This window comes from Pteropus alecto, unplaced genomic scaffold, assembly GCF_000325575.1.
Source record: "Pteropus alecto unplaced genomic scaffold, ASM32557v1 scaffold3, whole genome shotgun sequence".
Taxonomy (NCBI): domain Eukaryota; kingdom Metazoa; phylum Chordata; class Mammalia; order Chiroptera; family Pteropodidae; genus Pteropus; species Pteropus alecto.
Window position 1 is genome coordinate 65,026,019 of NW_006442484.1, and position 17,627 is coordinate 65,043,645.

At 33.2% G+C, this 17,627-nt stretch overlaps 1 protein-coding gene and 1 pseudogene across 1 annotated transcript in view; both read left to right on the forward strand.

The window, feature by feature from the left end:
• Nucleotides 1-17,627, forward strand: part of FAM117B (family with sequence similarity 117 member B) — a 37,302-nt gene that overhangs the window by 11,130 nt on the left and 8,545 nt on the right. Inside the window, exons 2-4 of the mRNA XM_015596790.1 lie at nt 1,274-1,366; nt 2,336-2,449; nt 17,023-17,166. Of these exons, the coding sequence (XP_015452276.1) occupies nt 1,274-1,366; nt 2,336-2,449; nt 17,023-17,166 (351 nt within the window). The remainder of the gene's footprint in view (nt 1-1,273; nt 1,367-2,335; nt 2,450-17,022; nt 17,167-17,627) is intronic.
• LOC102897060 lies at nt 11,065-12,335 on the forward strand (annotated as a pseudogene).

Genomic DNA, 17,627 nt, shown 5'->3' on the forward strand with positions numbered 1-17,627 from the left:
TATTTGTAACTTTGACGGCAGTTGTTGAATCCCTGTCCATAAGAGCTGCACTAATTTTCATTCCCACCAGCAGTGTAGGGGAGTGTATGTTATCACATCTCCCAGTATCAGTGTTTTAACGTGCATTTCTCTTATTATGGGTGAGGTTGAGCGTGTTTTCATGTGCCAAGAACTCATTTTAAATTTTTTTCCCTGATACTCTTTTAAATTCTGGATTTTGTATCGCCATTAAAGATATAACATTTTTGAGGCTACTCTTTGCAATTATTTTAAAGCAAGACAGGGCATAGTATAGGGGTTAAGATTATGAACTCTGGAGTCTCAGTATTGGCTTTGCCACTTCCTAGCTGTAAGACTTTAGGCAATTTATCTAACATCTTGTCATAGCTTCCCTGTCTCCAAAACCTGTAGAACTTCTTGTGTGTATTAAATCAGATATACAATGAACACCCTTCACTGTACTTTTATAAAGCACAGTGTCTAGCACACAATGAGATCATAGCTATCATTAGTATGTATTTGTTCAATAAATGCTATAATTATGTAAAAATAATACAACTAATTTTTATTAGTAATAGAAATGAAATAGGCTAAGTATTATAATTAAGTAACTGGTGCTGGGATAATTGTGGGTAATTTGTATCATTTAAAATATTTTCTAGTATCTATTTTTTTTATAATGGGAATGTATTTTATAATAGAAAAGTAAAGTATATGTTATTCTTTAGAAAGGGAATTTTTTTTAGGTTTATTGAGATCTAATTAACATATGGCCCTGAATAAGTTTAAGGTGTACAGCATAATGACTTTACATACATAAATTGAGAAATGATTACCACTATAAATTTGGTTAACATCCATCACCTCATATAGTTATGAAATTTTTTTCTTGTGATGAGAATTTTTAGGATTTACTCTCTCAGCATCTTTAAAATATATAACATTGTTAATTATAACCATCATGTTGTACATTACACCTTTAGTACTTATTTATCTTATAACTGGAATTTGTACCTTTGATCATCTTTATCCAGTTCCCCCACCAACCCACCCCCTGGCTCTGGTAACCACAAATCTGATCTATTTTTCCATGTTTGTTTTAGATTCCACATGTAAGTGACACCCATACAGTATACGTCTTTCTCTGTCTGACTTATTTCATTTAACAGAATGCCTTCATGGTCCATCTATGTTATCACATATGTTGTAATACATTATTGTTAAATGATTAACTGTTTTATTAAAAACCTCTCCTTACTTTTTCCCATTATAGACAGAGACCGCATGGGCTGAAGAATACTCTGAAAAGAAAAAAGGGTCTCATAAGCGTTCAGCATCCTGGGGCAGTACAGATCAACTGAAGGAGGTCAGGAAAATGGTTCCAAGAAAGTGGGTGTAGAAATTAGATTTCATCGTTGGCTGATTCCTTGGAGTTGTGGGCAGTGGGGATTTGTCAGTTTCCATTGTATGTGTGGTTTTCTTTTTGTTGTTTATTTACTTGAGAAATAACAGAAGAACAGTTATTATGTCGATTGGATAAAGATTTGAATGGAGAAATGTTCACATTACTTATCTGATTATGTGTTTGTCTTTTTTTAAATGAGTCTGTACCTGTTAATATAAATGTCAGATGTATAAACTTTGTAGTGATACAACAGATTCATATTTATTATTTCTATATATAATGGCAGTGTTTCTCAAATCTAGTAACCCAATATAACGAAGTTGGTTATGCCTCTATGTTGCGATTACCATTTCTTGTGCCTCTAATCAGGATATTTGCATTTTACACATAATATAGAAATAAAACAGAAAAGTTCAGTCAAGGAATAATATGGGATACTGACTAAAATTGTATTTGTTATTTAAAGGTTGTGTTCATGAATGCATTTCATAGCTTGAATTGGTTTTTAAATACTGTTTAATTTTTGGAGTTGTTGGAGGCTAGGTATTTCATAAATCTAAATCTAAATAAAATGTGACTTGTAAAGGCAATGAGAGAATAATTATTCTTTTTGAATTCTTTGTGGAAGCTATAATATAATTTATTCTAAATGCTGAAAACTTCATTTGTTTAGTACTTGGGAGGCTTGAAAGCTCAAACAGTGTTAGAACGTAATTTCGTTTGTCTTTAAAAGAAAGATAAACATATACGTGTGTGTGTATATGTTTGTGTCTATATATAAATTTTGTATAATAAATCAGATTTTGTGATATGGTTTAAAAATTCAAACGATTTATTAAGGCTGAATTTTACTGGTTTTTATTAAGCAAGGATATGCTTTATGTAGTGTGGAAAACACTCTGATGCACTTGTTTTTTCCTCCCTTTTCAGATTGCAAAATTACGCCAGCAGTTGCAGAGAAGTAAACACAGCAGTCGGCATCATCGAGATAAAGAAAGACAGTCTCCATTCCATGGCAACCATGCAGCTATTAACCAGTGTCAGGTAGGAGCACAGATACCACAAAATCCGAACAAGAGATTTGTTGTTTTCCTGGTGATTTGTTATTTCATAGGTAACTGTTTAGGACAGAATGTTCAAAGCATATTTGAAACAGTGACTAAATACTGAATCATAGCCTTCATGTCAAAAGAATAATATTAAGCTGACAAAATGATTTGTTTTAGTGACCTGTAATATGACTTCTAGGAGACATAGCTGATTACATATTTTGATTTACCATATTTTTGTCTTTGTCAATTTAGTGTATTGGATGCACAATAATATAGAGACATAAGCATTGGTTATGGAACGAGACTGGCTGAGTAAACTGTTCTGTCTCAGTTTCATCATCTGAAGATCGAGGTTAATAATGATAACCTGATTCATTGAAATCTTTTATTAGGGGAAAACATTTAGCTGCTTCTATTCCTTAATAGAACCCAATGAACTGCTCTCGATGGCTCACCCAGGGAACATTTCTCTTTAACCAAATTGAAATTGGATGGGGTTCCCAGCAGGAGGATGTAACCCTGTAAACATTTATGCACCGTACATAGGAGTACCTGAATATATAAAGCAAATATTGACGTGCATAAAAGGAGAGAGCGACAGTAACATGGTCTTAGTAGGGGACTTTCACACCCTATGACATCAAGGGGTATATCTTTCAGACAAAACCAATAAGAAAACAACGACCTTAAATGACACATTAGACCAGAAAGATTTAATTGGTATTTTTAGAGTGTTTCACCTCAAAGCAGCAGAATATGCATTCTTTTCAAGTGCACATGGAACATTTTCCAGGACAGATGACATGTTAGGCTTCAAGTCTCAATAAATTTAAGAAGATTGAAGTCATTCCAGGCACTTTCTCTGACCACAATGGTATGAAGCTAGAAATCAATTACAAGAAGAAAACAAAAACACACAAAACATGGAGGCCAAATAACATGCTACGAAATAATGAATGAGTTAACAATGAAATCAAGGAAGAAATGAAATGATACCGTGAGACAAATGAGAAAGAAAACACAGTGACTCAAAATCTATGGGACAGTGTGAAAGCAGTCCTAGGAGGAAAATTCATAGCAGCAGGCCTACCTCAAACAAGAAAAATCTAAAATAATCTAACCTTACATCTAAATGAACTAGAAAAAGAACAACAAACAAAGCCCAAAGGGAGTAGAAGAAAGGAAATAATGAAGATCAGAGTGGAAATAAATGAACTAGAGTCTACAAAAACAGTTGAAACAATTAACAAAACCAAAAGATAAACAAAATCGATAAACCCTTAACCAGGCTCATAAAGAAAAAAAAGAGGACCCAAATAAATAAAATCAGAAATTAAAGAGAAGTGACAACTGACACCACAGAAATAGAAAGGATTATAAGAAAATACTACAAATAGTTATATACCCCAAATTGGACAGTTTGGAAGAAGTGTATAAATTCATAGAAACATATGGTCTTCCAAGACTGAATCAAGAAGAAATAGAAAATCTAAAGAGACTAGTTACTACTAATGAAATCAGATTGGTAATCAAAAACCTCCTAGCAAACAAAAGTCCAGTATTGGATGGCTTCACAGGTGAATTTTACCAAAGATTCAAAGAAGAATTAACACCTGTCTTTCTCAAACTATTTCAAAAAATTCAAGGGGAGGGAAGGCTTCCAAGCTCATTTTATGAGGCCAGCATAACCCTGATTCCAAATCTAAGACATTACAAAACAACAACAACAACAACAAAACTATAGGCCAATATCTCTGATGAACCTAGAAAATCCTCAACAAAATACTAGTAAATTGAATTCAGCAATACATCAGACAGATCATACAGCACAATCAAGTGAGTTATATTCTTGGCATGCAAGTTTGGTTTACTGTCTGCAAATCTGTTAATGTGATATACTACATAAGCAAACTGAAGAGTGAAAATTGTGTGATTATCTCAATAGATGCAGAAGAAACATTTGACAAAATTCAGCATCCATTTGCGATAAAAGCTTTCAGCAAAATGGGGATAGGAGGAACATACTTCAGCATAATAAAGGGCATTTATGACAGACTCACAGTTAACATCATACTCAATGAGGAAAAGCTAAAAGCATTTCTCTAAGGTCAGAAACAGGACAAGAATGTCCCCTTTGACCTATTTTTTTCAACATAGTATTGGAAATTCTAGCCATAGCAGTCAGACAAAAAAGAAAGGCATCTAAATTGGAAAGGAAGAGGTAAAACCGTCACTATTCACAGATGACATGATACTATCCATAGAGAACCTAAGGATTCCACCAAAAAACTATTAGAACTAATAAACGAATTATGTAAGTTAGGATACAAAATTAATATTCAGAAATCAATTGCATTGCCATATACCAATAACAAAATATCAGAGATATTAAGAAAATCCCATTTACAGTTTTATCAAAAAGAATAAAATACCAATGAATAGATTTAAGCAAGGAGGTAAAAGACCCGTATTTGGAAAAGTAGAAGATATTGAAGACATTGGACATTGAAAAAGTAATTGAAGAAGATACAAATAATGTAAGGTTATACTGTGCTCATGGATAGAAAGAATTAACATTCAAATGTCCATAATACCCAAAGCAATCTACAGATTCAGTGTAATCCCTATCAAAATACCAATGACACTTTTCACAGAACTAGAACTAATAATGCTAAAATTTACACAGAACCATAAAAGATCCTAAATAGCCAAAGCAGTCTTGAGAAAGAACAACAAAGTTGGAGGTGGTATGCTACCTGATACCAAACTATACTACAAGGGTATAGTAATCAAAACAGCATGGTAGTGGCATAAAAAACAGACACCTAGATCAAAATAACCCAAAATTAAACTCATGCCTATATGGTCAGTCTATGACAAAGGAGGCAAGAATATACAATGAGATATAGACAGTCTATTCAATAAATGGTGTTGGGGAAACTGGACAGATAACATTCAAAAAATGAAACTAGGCTACCCTCTTACACCATATACAAAAATAAACTCAAAATGGCTTAAAGACAAATATATAAGACCTGAAACCATAAAAGTCCTAGAAGAAAACAAACTTCATTGCTCTTAGTAATACACACACACACACACACACACACACAAAACACACGCACATATATTTTGGCTATATCTCCTTGGGCAAAGGAAACAAATGAAAAAAATAAATGGGACTACATCAAACTAAAAAGTTTTTGCTCAGCAAAGGAAACCATCAATGAAATGAAACGACAACCTACCAAATGGGAGAAGATATTTTCCAATGATACATTCAGTAAGGGATTAACATCTATAATTTATAAGTAACTCATTCAACTTAACATGAGAAAAACAATCCAATTAAAAAAATGGGCGGAGAACGTGAACAGACATTTCTCCAAAGAGGACATATAGAAGGCCGATAGACGTGAAAAGATGCTCAACATCACTAATCCTCAGGGAAATGCAAATCAAAACCACAGTGAGAGATTACCTCACACCTATCAGAATGGCTATCAGCAATAAATCAACAAACAATGAATATTGGCGAGGAAATGGAAAAAAGGGAACCCTCATGCACTGTTAAGATTGTAAATTGGTGCAGCCACTGTGAAAAACAGTATTGAGGTTCCTTAAAAAAATTAAACTATAGCTATCATATGACCCAGCAATTCCACTTCTGGGTATTTATCTGAAGAAATTGAAAACACTAATTTGAAAAGTTACATCCATCCCTATGTTGATTGCAGCATTATTTACAGTAGCCAAGCTATGAAAGCAATCTTAAATGTCCATCAATAGATGAAAGGATAAAGAAGAGGTGGTACATATATATATAGTGGAATATTATTCAGCCATAAAAAAGAATAAAATCTTGCCATTTGTGACAGTATGGTTGGGACTAGAATGTATTATGCTAAGTGAAATAAGTCAGAGAAAGACATACCATGTAATTTCACTTATATGTGGAATCTAAAACAAATGAACAAACAATCATAGATACAGAGAATAAATCGATGGTCACCAGATGGGAGGAAGGTTGGGGAGATGAGTGAAAACAGTGATGGAATTAAGAAATACAAATTGGCAGTTACAAAATAGTTAAGGGGAAGTAAAGTACAGCATAGGGAATACAGTCAATAATATTATAATAACTGTGTGGTTTCAGATCGGTACTAGTCTTATCAAGGGATTATCTCGTAAGTTATGTAAATGTCTAATGTTGTATACCTGAAACAAATATAATATTGAATGTCAACTGTAATTGAAAAAAAAATAAAAATAAAAATTTCCCAAAAGGAAAAGAGAAGAAATCTCTTGTTAAGGAGAGAGCAAGAAAAAGTTTCCCTACTGCTTTTATAGGTTGATAGCTTTTGATGATTGCCAAGTATATGTGGATTTTTTTCAAGAGAAAGTATGGATAGTGGTGTATATTTTTTCAAACTAATTTTGTCTTAAAATACTGACACATGGGTCAAATTGGATTTCATGAAGTTATAGTTTGGTTGTAATTTCAATAGCTTTTTTTCTGTATATTTTCATTATAAAATAGGAATATACATTTATAGTATTTAAAAAACCTAAACAAACTAGATTTGTATCTGGAGATATAGAAACGTAAAATTGACAAATAAAAAGAAATGAAAAATTTGAATAGACGAGTAACTATTGAAATTGGGATGGAAATTAAAAACCAAACTCCCTAACTCTCAAAAGGCTACAAACCGGGATTGTTTTACAGGTGAATTTGCCAACCATCCACTCCTTATAATTTATCCATAAATAATTTATTTGTATTTCTAAGAGATAAGAACACTTTTTATTCTCAACCTATATTTTTTATTTCAAGTAGAATAGGGCTCAAGATTAAATTCATTGAATTAAATAATGAGTTTTAGGAGTTTATAAATTTCTGAAGTGATTTTTTTAAGTTGCATTATAATCAACAATGAAAGTAGTAAAATTATCTATAAAATTTCCACTTTTTTCCTTGCAAGTTGAATTTTTTTAATAAAGATTATTGGAGTTTGCTTAAAGTTTATGTTTGTTTAATTCTAAAATAACTCTTTGCAGAGAGGGTAGAGACTAGAAAATTAACTTGAAAAATAATTTACATAATTTGAATCTTGTACACATGACACTAAATATCTTGACTACTTGACTTGTTTTATTGAGTGTTAATAGTCAACCAGAGATCAGGCACATGTGCATTATGATAGCTATGATGGTGATATTCATGTTTAATTGGAATTTTCAGACTATAAACATGAAATTATTTTTCATTATGTCATGGGTATAGCTTTGTTTTAGTGGGTTCTCTCTTTGATGGAGAAAAGTAACATTTTGTGATATGTGTACTTTTGAGGCCATTTCTCTATCCATGCAATATTTCTTAAATATCTGCCATATGGCTTATTTGGAAAATAGTACTCATTTGGAAAAGCAGTGATAAATGAAAATATTTGGGCTTATCCCCCACCTGGTCTCAGATAAACAAACAGTTAATTGTCACACAGTGTAATGAGTATCTCGATAGGGCAGAATGCAGAGTGCTGTAGAAGGAATATTTATGCTTTTACTGGTTATGGAGCCATCTAGAATGGCTTCTTAGAGAAAAGTGGTGTCTAAGCTGATAGATTTAGAATAACTAGAATTTATCATGTCTTCCAGAGGTGGAAGAAATTATGGCTCTAGTTTGGGTTAGTAGTCAGAGATTAGGTTAGAAAGGTAAATAGTAGCCAAACCTGAAAGTCTTTATGCCTCAGTTGTTAAGAAGTTTGACTTTTTCCTAGAGGCACTAGGGAACTGTTTTTTAAAGTGCAGGGGATTGATATGTGATCAGATATTTATTTTATAATGGTCATTATGAGTTCAGAGCAGAGAATGAATTTAGAAGAGGACAAGATTAGAGGCTGGAAAACAATTTAAGAATAGAATTTATAATCCATATATGAAATGATGATGGCCTAAAGTAAGATAGAAGCTATGGAACTGGAGAGAATGGACAAACCTGAGTGATATTTGGAAAGTAATAATTAATAGTTGAACTCTATTAAGTACATTGTAAGCACTCTACTCAAATTTTGATATATCATTAACATTTAATCCTCATCGTTGAGATAGGGATTGTTTTATCCCTGTTTTACAGACAAGTAAATTAAGGCCTAAAGAGGTCAGGTATCTTGATCAAGGTCACTTGAGGCAGACCATGGATTCTAATCCAGGCATTTGACTTCAGAACCTGAGTTTTTAAATTCTGAGTTTTTAAATTAGCTGAGGGTGATGAGATGAGAATGATGGCAAAATAGGAGTAAAGGATAATGCTAATTCTAGCCTTTAAACATGATGAAAAAAATATATCTACCTACCTCACACCATGTATAAAAGTAACTCCAAATGGATCAAAGCCCTAAATGTAAGAGCTAAAACTAAAACCTCTGAGACAGAAATACAGGCATAAATGTGATGTTGGATTAAGCATTGGTTTCTAGGTTATGAAACCAAAAGCATAAGCAACAAAAGAAAAAGTATATAAACTGGATTTTATCAAAATTAAAACTTTTTTGCTTCAAAGGACACCATCAAAAAAGTAAAAGGCAACCCACAAAATAGGATAAATTTTTTACAAATCTTATATCCAATAAAGCATTTGTAGATAGATTACATAAAAAATTCTTACAACTCAATAATAAAAAAAGACGAGCAACCCAATTAAAAAATGGACGAATGGTCTAACTAGAGTGTTCTCCAAGGAAGATATAAAAATAGTCAATAAGCAGATGAAAAAGGTGCTTGGCATCATTTGTCAATAGGGAAATACAATTAAAAATTCTAATGAGATACTACTTTATACACACTAGGATGGCTAAATTTAAATAGATAACAAATGTTAGCGAAGATGTGGAGAAATTGGAACCCTTATATGTTGCTGATAAGAATGTAAAATAGTGCAGCCGCTTTGGATAATATTCTAGCAGTTCCTCGAAAGGCTGAACAGTTACCATGTCACCTACCACTTCCTCTCCAAGGTATGTACCCAAGAGAATTGAAAATGTGTTCACATAAAGACTTGTACACAAGTGTTCATAGCAGCATGATTTACAACAAAATTTGAAAACAGCCCAAATTTCTATCAACCACTGAATGGATAAAAACATGTGGCATACAAATACCATGGAATATTAGTCATAAAACTTAGAGTACTGATGCATGCTATAACATGAGTGAACCTTGAAAATACTGTGCTAAATGAAAAAGTAACAAAAGGACACATATGATTCCAGTTTATGAAATGTGTAGAAAAGGCAAATCCATAGAGTCAGGTTGTAGATTGGTGATTGCCCAGAGCTGGGAAAGTTAGGGGGAAATGGGGAGTGACCGCTAATGGAGATATATTTTTTTCATCATGTTTAAAGAAATTGTGATGGTTGCACAACTCTTCAATAACTATTAAAAAAGCAAAACTTTACACTTTAAATTGGGTGAATTGTACGGTATTATGAATTATTTTTTAGTAAGCTGTTATAAAAAAATCAAAGAACAAATACATAAAATACAAATATCATTGGGAATAATAAGTTAGACTATGTGGTAAAAAAATCAAAAAGTAAGCTGGGAATGCATGTAACAGTGTAGAGAGTGAGCACAGTTTCTCTGTGGGCAGACTGTTTAGCTTAAGATCCCGGTACTGCCACTTGGTAGCTGTGCGAACTTCCTCAGGTTCTCTGCATTATAGTAAGACTTTTTCATGTTGTCCTAAGTATTAAATAGGATAGAATGTTATAAAACACTTAATGCAATTCTTGGCACATAAAAATTGCTTAGTAAGTCAGGATGTTTGAGGTAGCACCTTAATATAAAAAAAGTAAACCAGTTGGATTTTCCACCAGGCTTCTTTGCCATTTTCTTATTGAACTTATTTTTCAAAGCTCCTATTATTATTAAAGTATTTACATGCTCATTACAGAAATTTTAGAAAGTAAAAAAAGTCAAATAGAAAAATTATATCTCAGTAAAAGTGTTATTTTTAAAAAATCAAATAGAAAAAAATCATCCAGAGTCTTACCCTCTAAAGACAGCTATTCCTGACTTTTTTGTGTGTTTTTTTCTTTCCATTCTTGGTGAAATCATACTGTATGTTAGACTTTATAGTCGTGTTTTTTTTGTATTTAACATGGAAAAATATTTGTTACTATAAATGCTTTGGGGCATTTTTAGTATTTCAGATTCTATAGGGTATTTCCCTAATTTTGACCATTTAGTTGGGTTCAGGGTCTGTGTGCTTAAAGTTTTTTCTATGTATTTTCTAGGGATAGATTTTCCATTTGGTTAAAAGTTTGAATATTTTAGAGGCTCTTTCTTTTCTTTATAACTTTTCTAAGTTATTGTGTTTGTTTGGATTTCATATGTAGAAGATTATTTTTACTGGGAAATTAGTATCCTTTAACAATCAAAGGGGACAGTATTATACTGGTATAATCTACAACCACTAGTTAACAAAAGATCTTTTCCTTGGGCATACAATGAATATTATAATTATAAAATAATTCTCATAATTTTTTGTTATTCTTTCCCAGGAAATTCAGGAGGAAATTATGTGTTATGAGGAATAAATATTGCCAAGTTTCTTAGAAGAGAAACTCTCACATATCAGTACTTTCCAAAATTGACAAAGCCCTCAGATGCTTAAAATGTAATATTTTAAGGAGTATTTCAAGAAATAGTCTCATTAGAAAGTATAGCGAACCCATTTCAGAATTGTTTGAAGATTAGAGTCATCTTAATAACAGAAGAGTGAGAGATTCCAACATCTTCACAGCCACATAAACTAATTTCTGGGTGAGAATTAAAAAATCATGCAGGTGTTTTCTTGTTTGGTATAGTCTCAAGCGAGAAAGCCCTTGGAATTTTCTTATTTCTTCATCTGGTCTGGGGACACTATTAGATTTATAGTAGCATGGGAGGGTTTGACAGCAAAGGGATAGTGAGGTAGAAAAGGAAAAAACCTATTTTCTTCTCAGGAATGAGGGGGGCCAGTGCACTTGCTGTGCTGCACTGGAATCTTTGTATGCCAGTTCAGGATATGATTGCTATTCTTGAATTTTTAAAAATATTTTGCCACTTAGAAATCAGAAGAGTAGATACTTCTGCTGTAACCTTTATTATAGAGAATAGCTTCAATTTAGAAGAGCTAAGAGGTGGCGATGGGTGTCTGACCCCGACCGCAGGCGACCCCGGGGATGGGCCAGCTGCTGTGAGAGGAGCCCCTCTGGATCAAGCTATGGTGAAAAATGTGTCGGAAAGGCAAAATATGGCACAGTAGTAGCAGTTCCCAAAATAGTGAAATCAGTACTAAGAGTAAATCTGTAGACCCCAGCATAGGGGTCTCTCTTGATCCAGCACTGTGGCCAGCCTGGACACACAGTCCACCAAAAGCTCAGGACAAAGCAAGAGTAATTCAGATACCTGTGCAGAGTTTCAAATAAAATATGTTGGTGCCATTGAGAAGCTGAAACTCTGAGGGAAAAAATCTTGAAGGGCTATTAGACCTGATAAATTACATAGATGTTGCTCAGCAAGATGGAAAGTTGCCTTTTGTTCCTCTGGAGGAAGAACTTATTATGGGAGTTTCCAAGTATGGTCTAAAAGTATCAACATCAGATCAGTATGACGTTTTACACAGGCATGCTCTGTATTTAATCATCTGGATGGCGTGTTACAATGATGGTCTGAGGGCAGGAAAAAGCTTATTGGCTCTGAAGACCACAGATGCAAGCAATGAAGAATAAAGCCCGTGAGTTTATCAGTGCTGCAGCCTGGAGCAAACACGAGCAATCTGCAAAGTTTTGTCTACCACTTTTGGCTCTATTGACATCTGAGAAGTCTTGAATTCTACAGTCAAGTGGAAATCGACCTCATGCTGTTTTCTATGGTTGTTTTCAATTTGCAGCGTTGAACTATTATGAAAATATGAAGTGATCTCTTGCTTTAGATTTTCTGAAGAAAATAATAATGTATAAAACATCAGTCATTTGTTTTTCTATTAAAATATGTCTTATTAACAGTGTTAACTCAATGAACTTATCTACCTACTGAGACTAAAAAAGAAACCTCATTTGTCACTTTTAAGCAGAAATAAGCTTAACCCCCTTAAGTGTCACAGAAGTGTTCTCAGTAATAAACAGTGAGACTTCTGTGGGGGATGTGGGGGTTGGGGAGTGGGAAGAGCTAAGAGGTGAGTACCAGATGAGAGGACATTGATTGCCAGAGGACAGAAAGAATCAAGGCCATGTGGAGGCTTCAGATCAACTATAGGAAAGCTCTTTTTCCAGTGCTTTCTAATATTTATATATTTTAATTCTAAACATCAGTTTTTACCTCCCTTTTGTTTTTAGGGTTTCTGGCTCATACTTCTCTCATAAATCTCTGTTGAATTCCTGAATGGACTTTTCCCCATCTTATCTATCAAGGCATATTTTTCTTCCTTTGAATATTTAGTTCAGTATCTTTTCCCCACTCATCCACTGCTTTAATAGGCATTTCCCCCATCTTTCCAGACTCTTTTGTCTTCCCACACTTTGAAACAGGTGTTTTAAGTTACAACGTAGACTGATCTTAGAAGATTTAGTGTTGGCCAAATCTTCTTTGGTGTTCTGTGTTGGCTAATTCTCAATTGTTATGTAGAATTTGATCTTTAACATATAATAGATATATGGAGAATATAAATAGAAAAATAAAACTTTAAAATGGTGATTCACCTAACTAAAAATCTAATTGACTAGAAAACACTCTTATTTGAAGAGAAAGAATCAAAAGCTAAGAAAATAGGAGATCCTTGTTCTTGATGTTTCCAAAGGACAGATCTTAGGAGAGATAGATTTTACCTTAGTACAATGAAGAACTTTTAATCTTAGAGAACTGTCTTAAAATGATCTCACACAATTTAATATGATAGCCCACTTATATTTGTATATACTGATTATATGTAGAAATAGAAATTTTATTACAGAAACGTGTACAGATATGGGAAAAATAAATTTTACACACACACACATAAAATTCTTTAAGAGCCCTTGAAATGAAACATAAAAGTTTAAGTATAACCATGTTCGTTATGTATAGATACTTTAGATTATAGTTTATATAAGGAGTGAAATCAAAGGCCTATTACCTTCTATTTCTAAAAGAATAACAGTATATTTATTGAAGAAAATCTTTCTTCAGGAGAATAGATACTTCCGCTCTTGAGTGGATTTTTTTTCTTCTAATATAACTATTTGCTAGTTAAATTAATTTTAGTTGAACTTTTATCACTTACCTAAAATGATACGTTGTCCTTAGGGAAGTGGCCATTTTCTTTCTTCTTTGCTTTTCTCCCCTTTGCTTTAAATAGACTAAACTATTGATAAATACTTGATGCTGTTTAGATTATATTTGAGAAAAACTTCTTACCAGATGTGTAGGGTATGACTTCTTTAGCTACCTTGAAAGGCAGTAATCAGATATACAGTTATTAAACGGCTTCCTGTTTATGTGCATTTCTCAACATGACAGCCAGAAAACTTAAACTTTCTGTTCATAAGCAAGCTTACTGAGAGATATTTATGGTTCTGAAATCTAATAAGGTCATTATTTTGTAAAAACTTTTGACAGATCATCTTCCCCTTCTAGTCTCGTCCTTCATTTCTGTAACTTAATAGTTATAAACCAAACACATTACCTGAAAGCAGCCTAAAAATAGCATCTACTGCAAGCTATTATTTGTGGGGATTTTTGGTGATATTTAGAAGAGAAAATAAAGTTTGGAATTGAATACCTTTCACTCTGAAAAAAATACTATTTGTAGTATATGTACTAATAACTCCTGAGGTTTTTTAAAATTTGTACCAGTTCTCTGTTACCTCATTTTCTGACACAGGAAGAGTCTAGATACAGAGGATGACTGCATGATAGAAATGTTCTAATATGTACTCCACTCCAGATAAGTGAGCCATAGATTTCTTTTAACCCTTAGCTGCTCTAGTCTGAATCAGTTTCCTGTCACCTATTTCCTTTTTTATTTTGTATTGCTACTACCTTGAGAAAGGTGGTTTTCCTTCCTTGACCTATCATGAACCGAAGTATAGTCTTAGCTGCCCTCTTCCACTGTCTTATCCTTGAAGCAAATACATACCTAATTTGAGAGTTGTAAAAGCCTTTGTTACATGGTGTCGTGACCACCCACCAGCTCCTCCAGTCCTGGCATGCACAGGCCTGGAGGACTCCTGCCTCTCCAGGTCTCTCCTCCTGGGCCACCTTCACCTCTGTTTGATAGGCTTTGTGCATCTGTGACTGCTCCACTTTAAGAAGAGGACCAGTTTAAGAATTTTTTAAATCCTTAAAAGAATTTTTAAGTATTTTTTTCTAAAAAGCTATTTATTACTCCTGTTGAAAGACCAGATTCTTGAATGTTTGTGGTATGAAAGAATGTGGGGATAGATTTGCAGTGCGGTCTTTGTCCTGTTTAACTCCTGCTTCTCAGCCAGCCTTAGGAAGGACCGTGTGACACTTCTCGTGTGGTATGTGTGGGGGATGGCAACAGTGGTGGCTCCAGAGGATGCTAAGGGGTGGAACAAGGAGGAAGGATTGGGTGGGGTAGAGGTTTTGTATTGAGAGCCAGTGATGATGTTTTGATATTTATTTCCTGCTTCTGAAATTTGAGCGAATTGTCCCTATTTCTGATGATGTAAGTAATACAAAACAACAGATACATAAAGTGATGATCAAATCTTAATAAAGAAATAAAAGCCTTTGTTAGATTATGCATTGAGATTTTACTTTGTTGCAAGGGTAACAGAATAGGTGAAAAAGTTTCTTCAAGGTGTTAGTGACAGTTCTTAACAAAAGACTGATGAGAAATAGCCAGTTTCCAGGACACTCTTGGGCATTACTTCACTAAGTTAAAAGTAGGAAAGTGAGGACCTTGGAATGAGAATAGGGCGGAGAGTAGAGAATGCAAGTTATTAGAATGGAATGGAGTGGTGGCCCTTACTGTTTGCCTTCCTCTTGTCCCATCTTACTACCCGTGCTAACACAGGATGAACCAGTTGAATTGCTGATGGGGCTTGTGAAGGGTTACTTGTTTTGTAGCAGTAAGATGGAAGGAGTGAAGAATAGGACATCTAAAAGACAAGCATAGAAAGATGTTAGAAATACAGGAAATATTTATAGAACACAAGTTACAATCTGTTTTTGGTTTAAAAGTTTATATGCACAGAGGAAAAAGGGCTAGATAGAAAGATATTTATTAAATTAGTAACAATTATTATCTCTGGGTGACTGAATCCCATGTATTTTTCTTCTCAGTAAATATTTGTTACTTTTGCAATAAGAAAACAATGCCAGTTAAAAGTAGTTTCTCAGAGTAAAGTTTTTATGGCCATATTTAAGTTCTTGGAATCACTGAATCAGGTGAGCAGGAATAAAAGGAGAAATACAGGTTTAACACTAAGTTTTATATCAGACAAGGTTATCCATTGAATGAAATTAGTGATAATTGATTAGAGGCCCTGTTACCTTTGTCTCCTTGCCCACTTTACCCTGAAAGAGAGGTTTTCCAAACAAACCTCCCTAAATGAAGGATGGATTAATCACATTTCTTCACCAGACAGCAGGACTGTATTGTATATACAAGATGATCTTTTGGCACCTGGGTGCTTTGAGCTTTGGACAGATACCTCTGCAATTCTTGTTTCATATTTTAAGTATTTTGTTAGGAAACCAAGTAATTTCCTGTAATTATATAATCAGTTATCTCTTTTCAAAAGTGACAACTGCATCAGTGAAAAAAAAGTATTTTTAAAAAATTAAGGGACAGGTTTTGGAAAACGAAAATGAATTGTATCATTTTATTTCCTGAACAAAACATTAAAATTATTACAATGAAAGTATAAATAAATTTTATAAGGAACTTAACTCTCATTTCAATCTTGCTGCTATTTATGGATTTTGGAAGTGATTTTATTTTTCCAGTCAAGATATTTTTCCTGTTTTTTTTTTTTAAAATCATTTTTTGTTTGTTTCTTTTCTCGATTGTAGTTAATTGTGGCATCAGAAGACTAAAGTTATGTTCTGAAATCTGAACTCTGTTACAATCATAAAAGAATTTCTGAGATTGACATTCTTTTAGTATTTTCCTTTATCCCTATTCCCTTTATAGTCCCTCATAGATGCGAATAAACTTCTGAAAGTGAACCTTCATTATCTGGCATTTTGGCTTTATTTTTTAAAATTTATTTTTGCTTTTTTTATTATTATTTTTTTATTATGGTGACATTGGTTAACGAAATCCAGGAAGTTTCAAGTATACAATTCAACAGTAAGTCATGTATATTTTGCATTGTATGTCGTTTTGGCCTTAAATTATGTTTCACGTACACCGAGGAGGAGATTTGGTTACTCACACTTTTTGTGAGGCCTATAAACTTTATTTTGATTTCTTTTAGAGTTACTTTTGTCAACTGGAAGTATTTTTCAATTTAGAAAATTAAAAGGTAATATTAAAACTCTCTTCTTCCCCCTCTACTACTTTTTCTCAAGGCTCCTGTTCCAAAGAGTGTACTTATTCCAGTAATTCCCATCACCAAATCAACAGGCTCCCGGTTTCGGAATAGTGTGGAAGGATTAAATCAGGAAATTGAAATAATAATTAAAGAGACTGGGGAAAAAGAAGAACAACTTATAGTAAGTAATCTCATATCTTAAAATCATAATGCTTCTAATTATTAAAAAATTCACAATTTTGTTTTCCATATTTGCTTAGATTTCTTCTCATTGAGAGAAAATGAAATTTTCTCTTTCGAAAGACTTTGACTTTGGCAAGTGAATGAAAAATTTTCATTTCTTTGCATCTATAGAGACAACTGATGTGACCTAAATTTGGATTCTTGAACAAAAACTATTTTTTGTTTATCTGTATTTAAAAATCATGAGACAGATGTTATAATTGTTAAACTCTAATAAAAATTTAGCTTACTAATTTGTTGGGGAGGGAAGGATATGACATCAAATACTTTCTAAGCATGAATCTACCTGTATCTTATTGTTTGTCAGTTACTATTTGGTTAACTGTCTCATCATGAAGTTCTGCTTACCTATAATGCACATAAGAATGTGCACTATTCTAAATGTAATGTTACATAAGA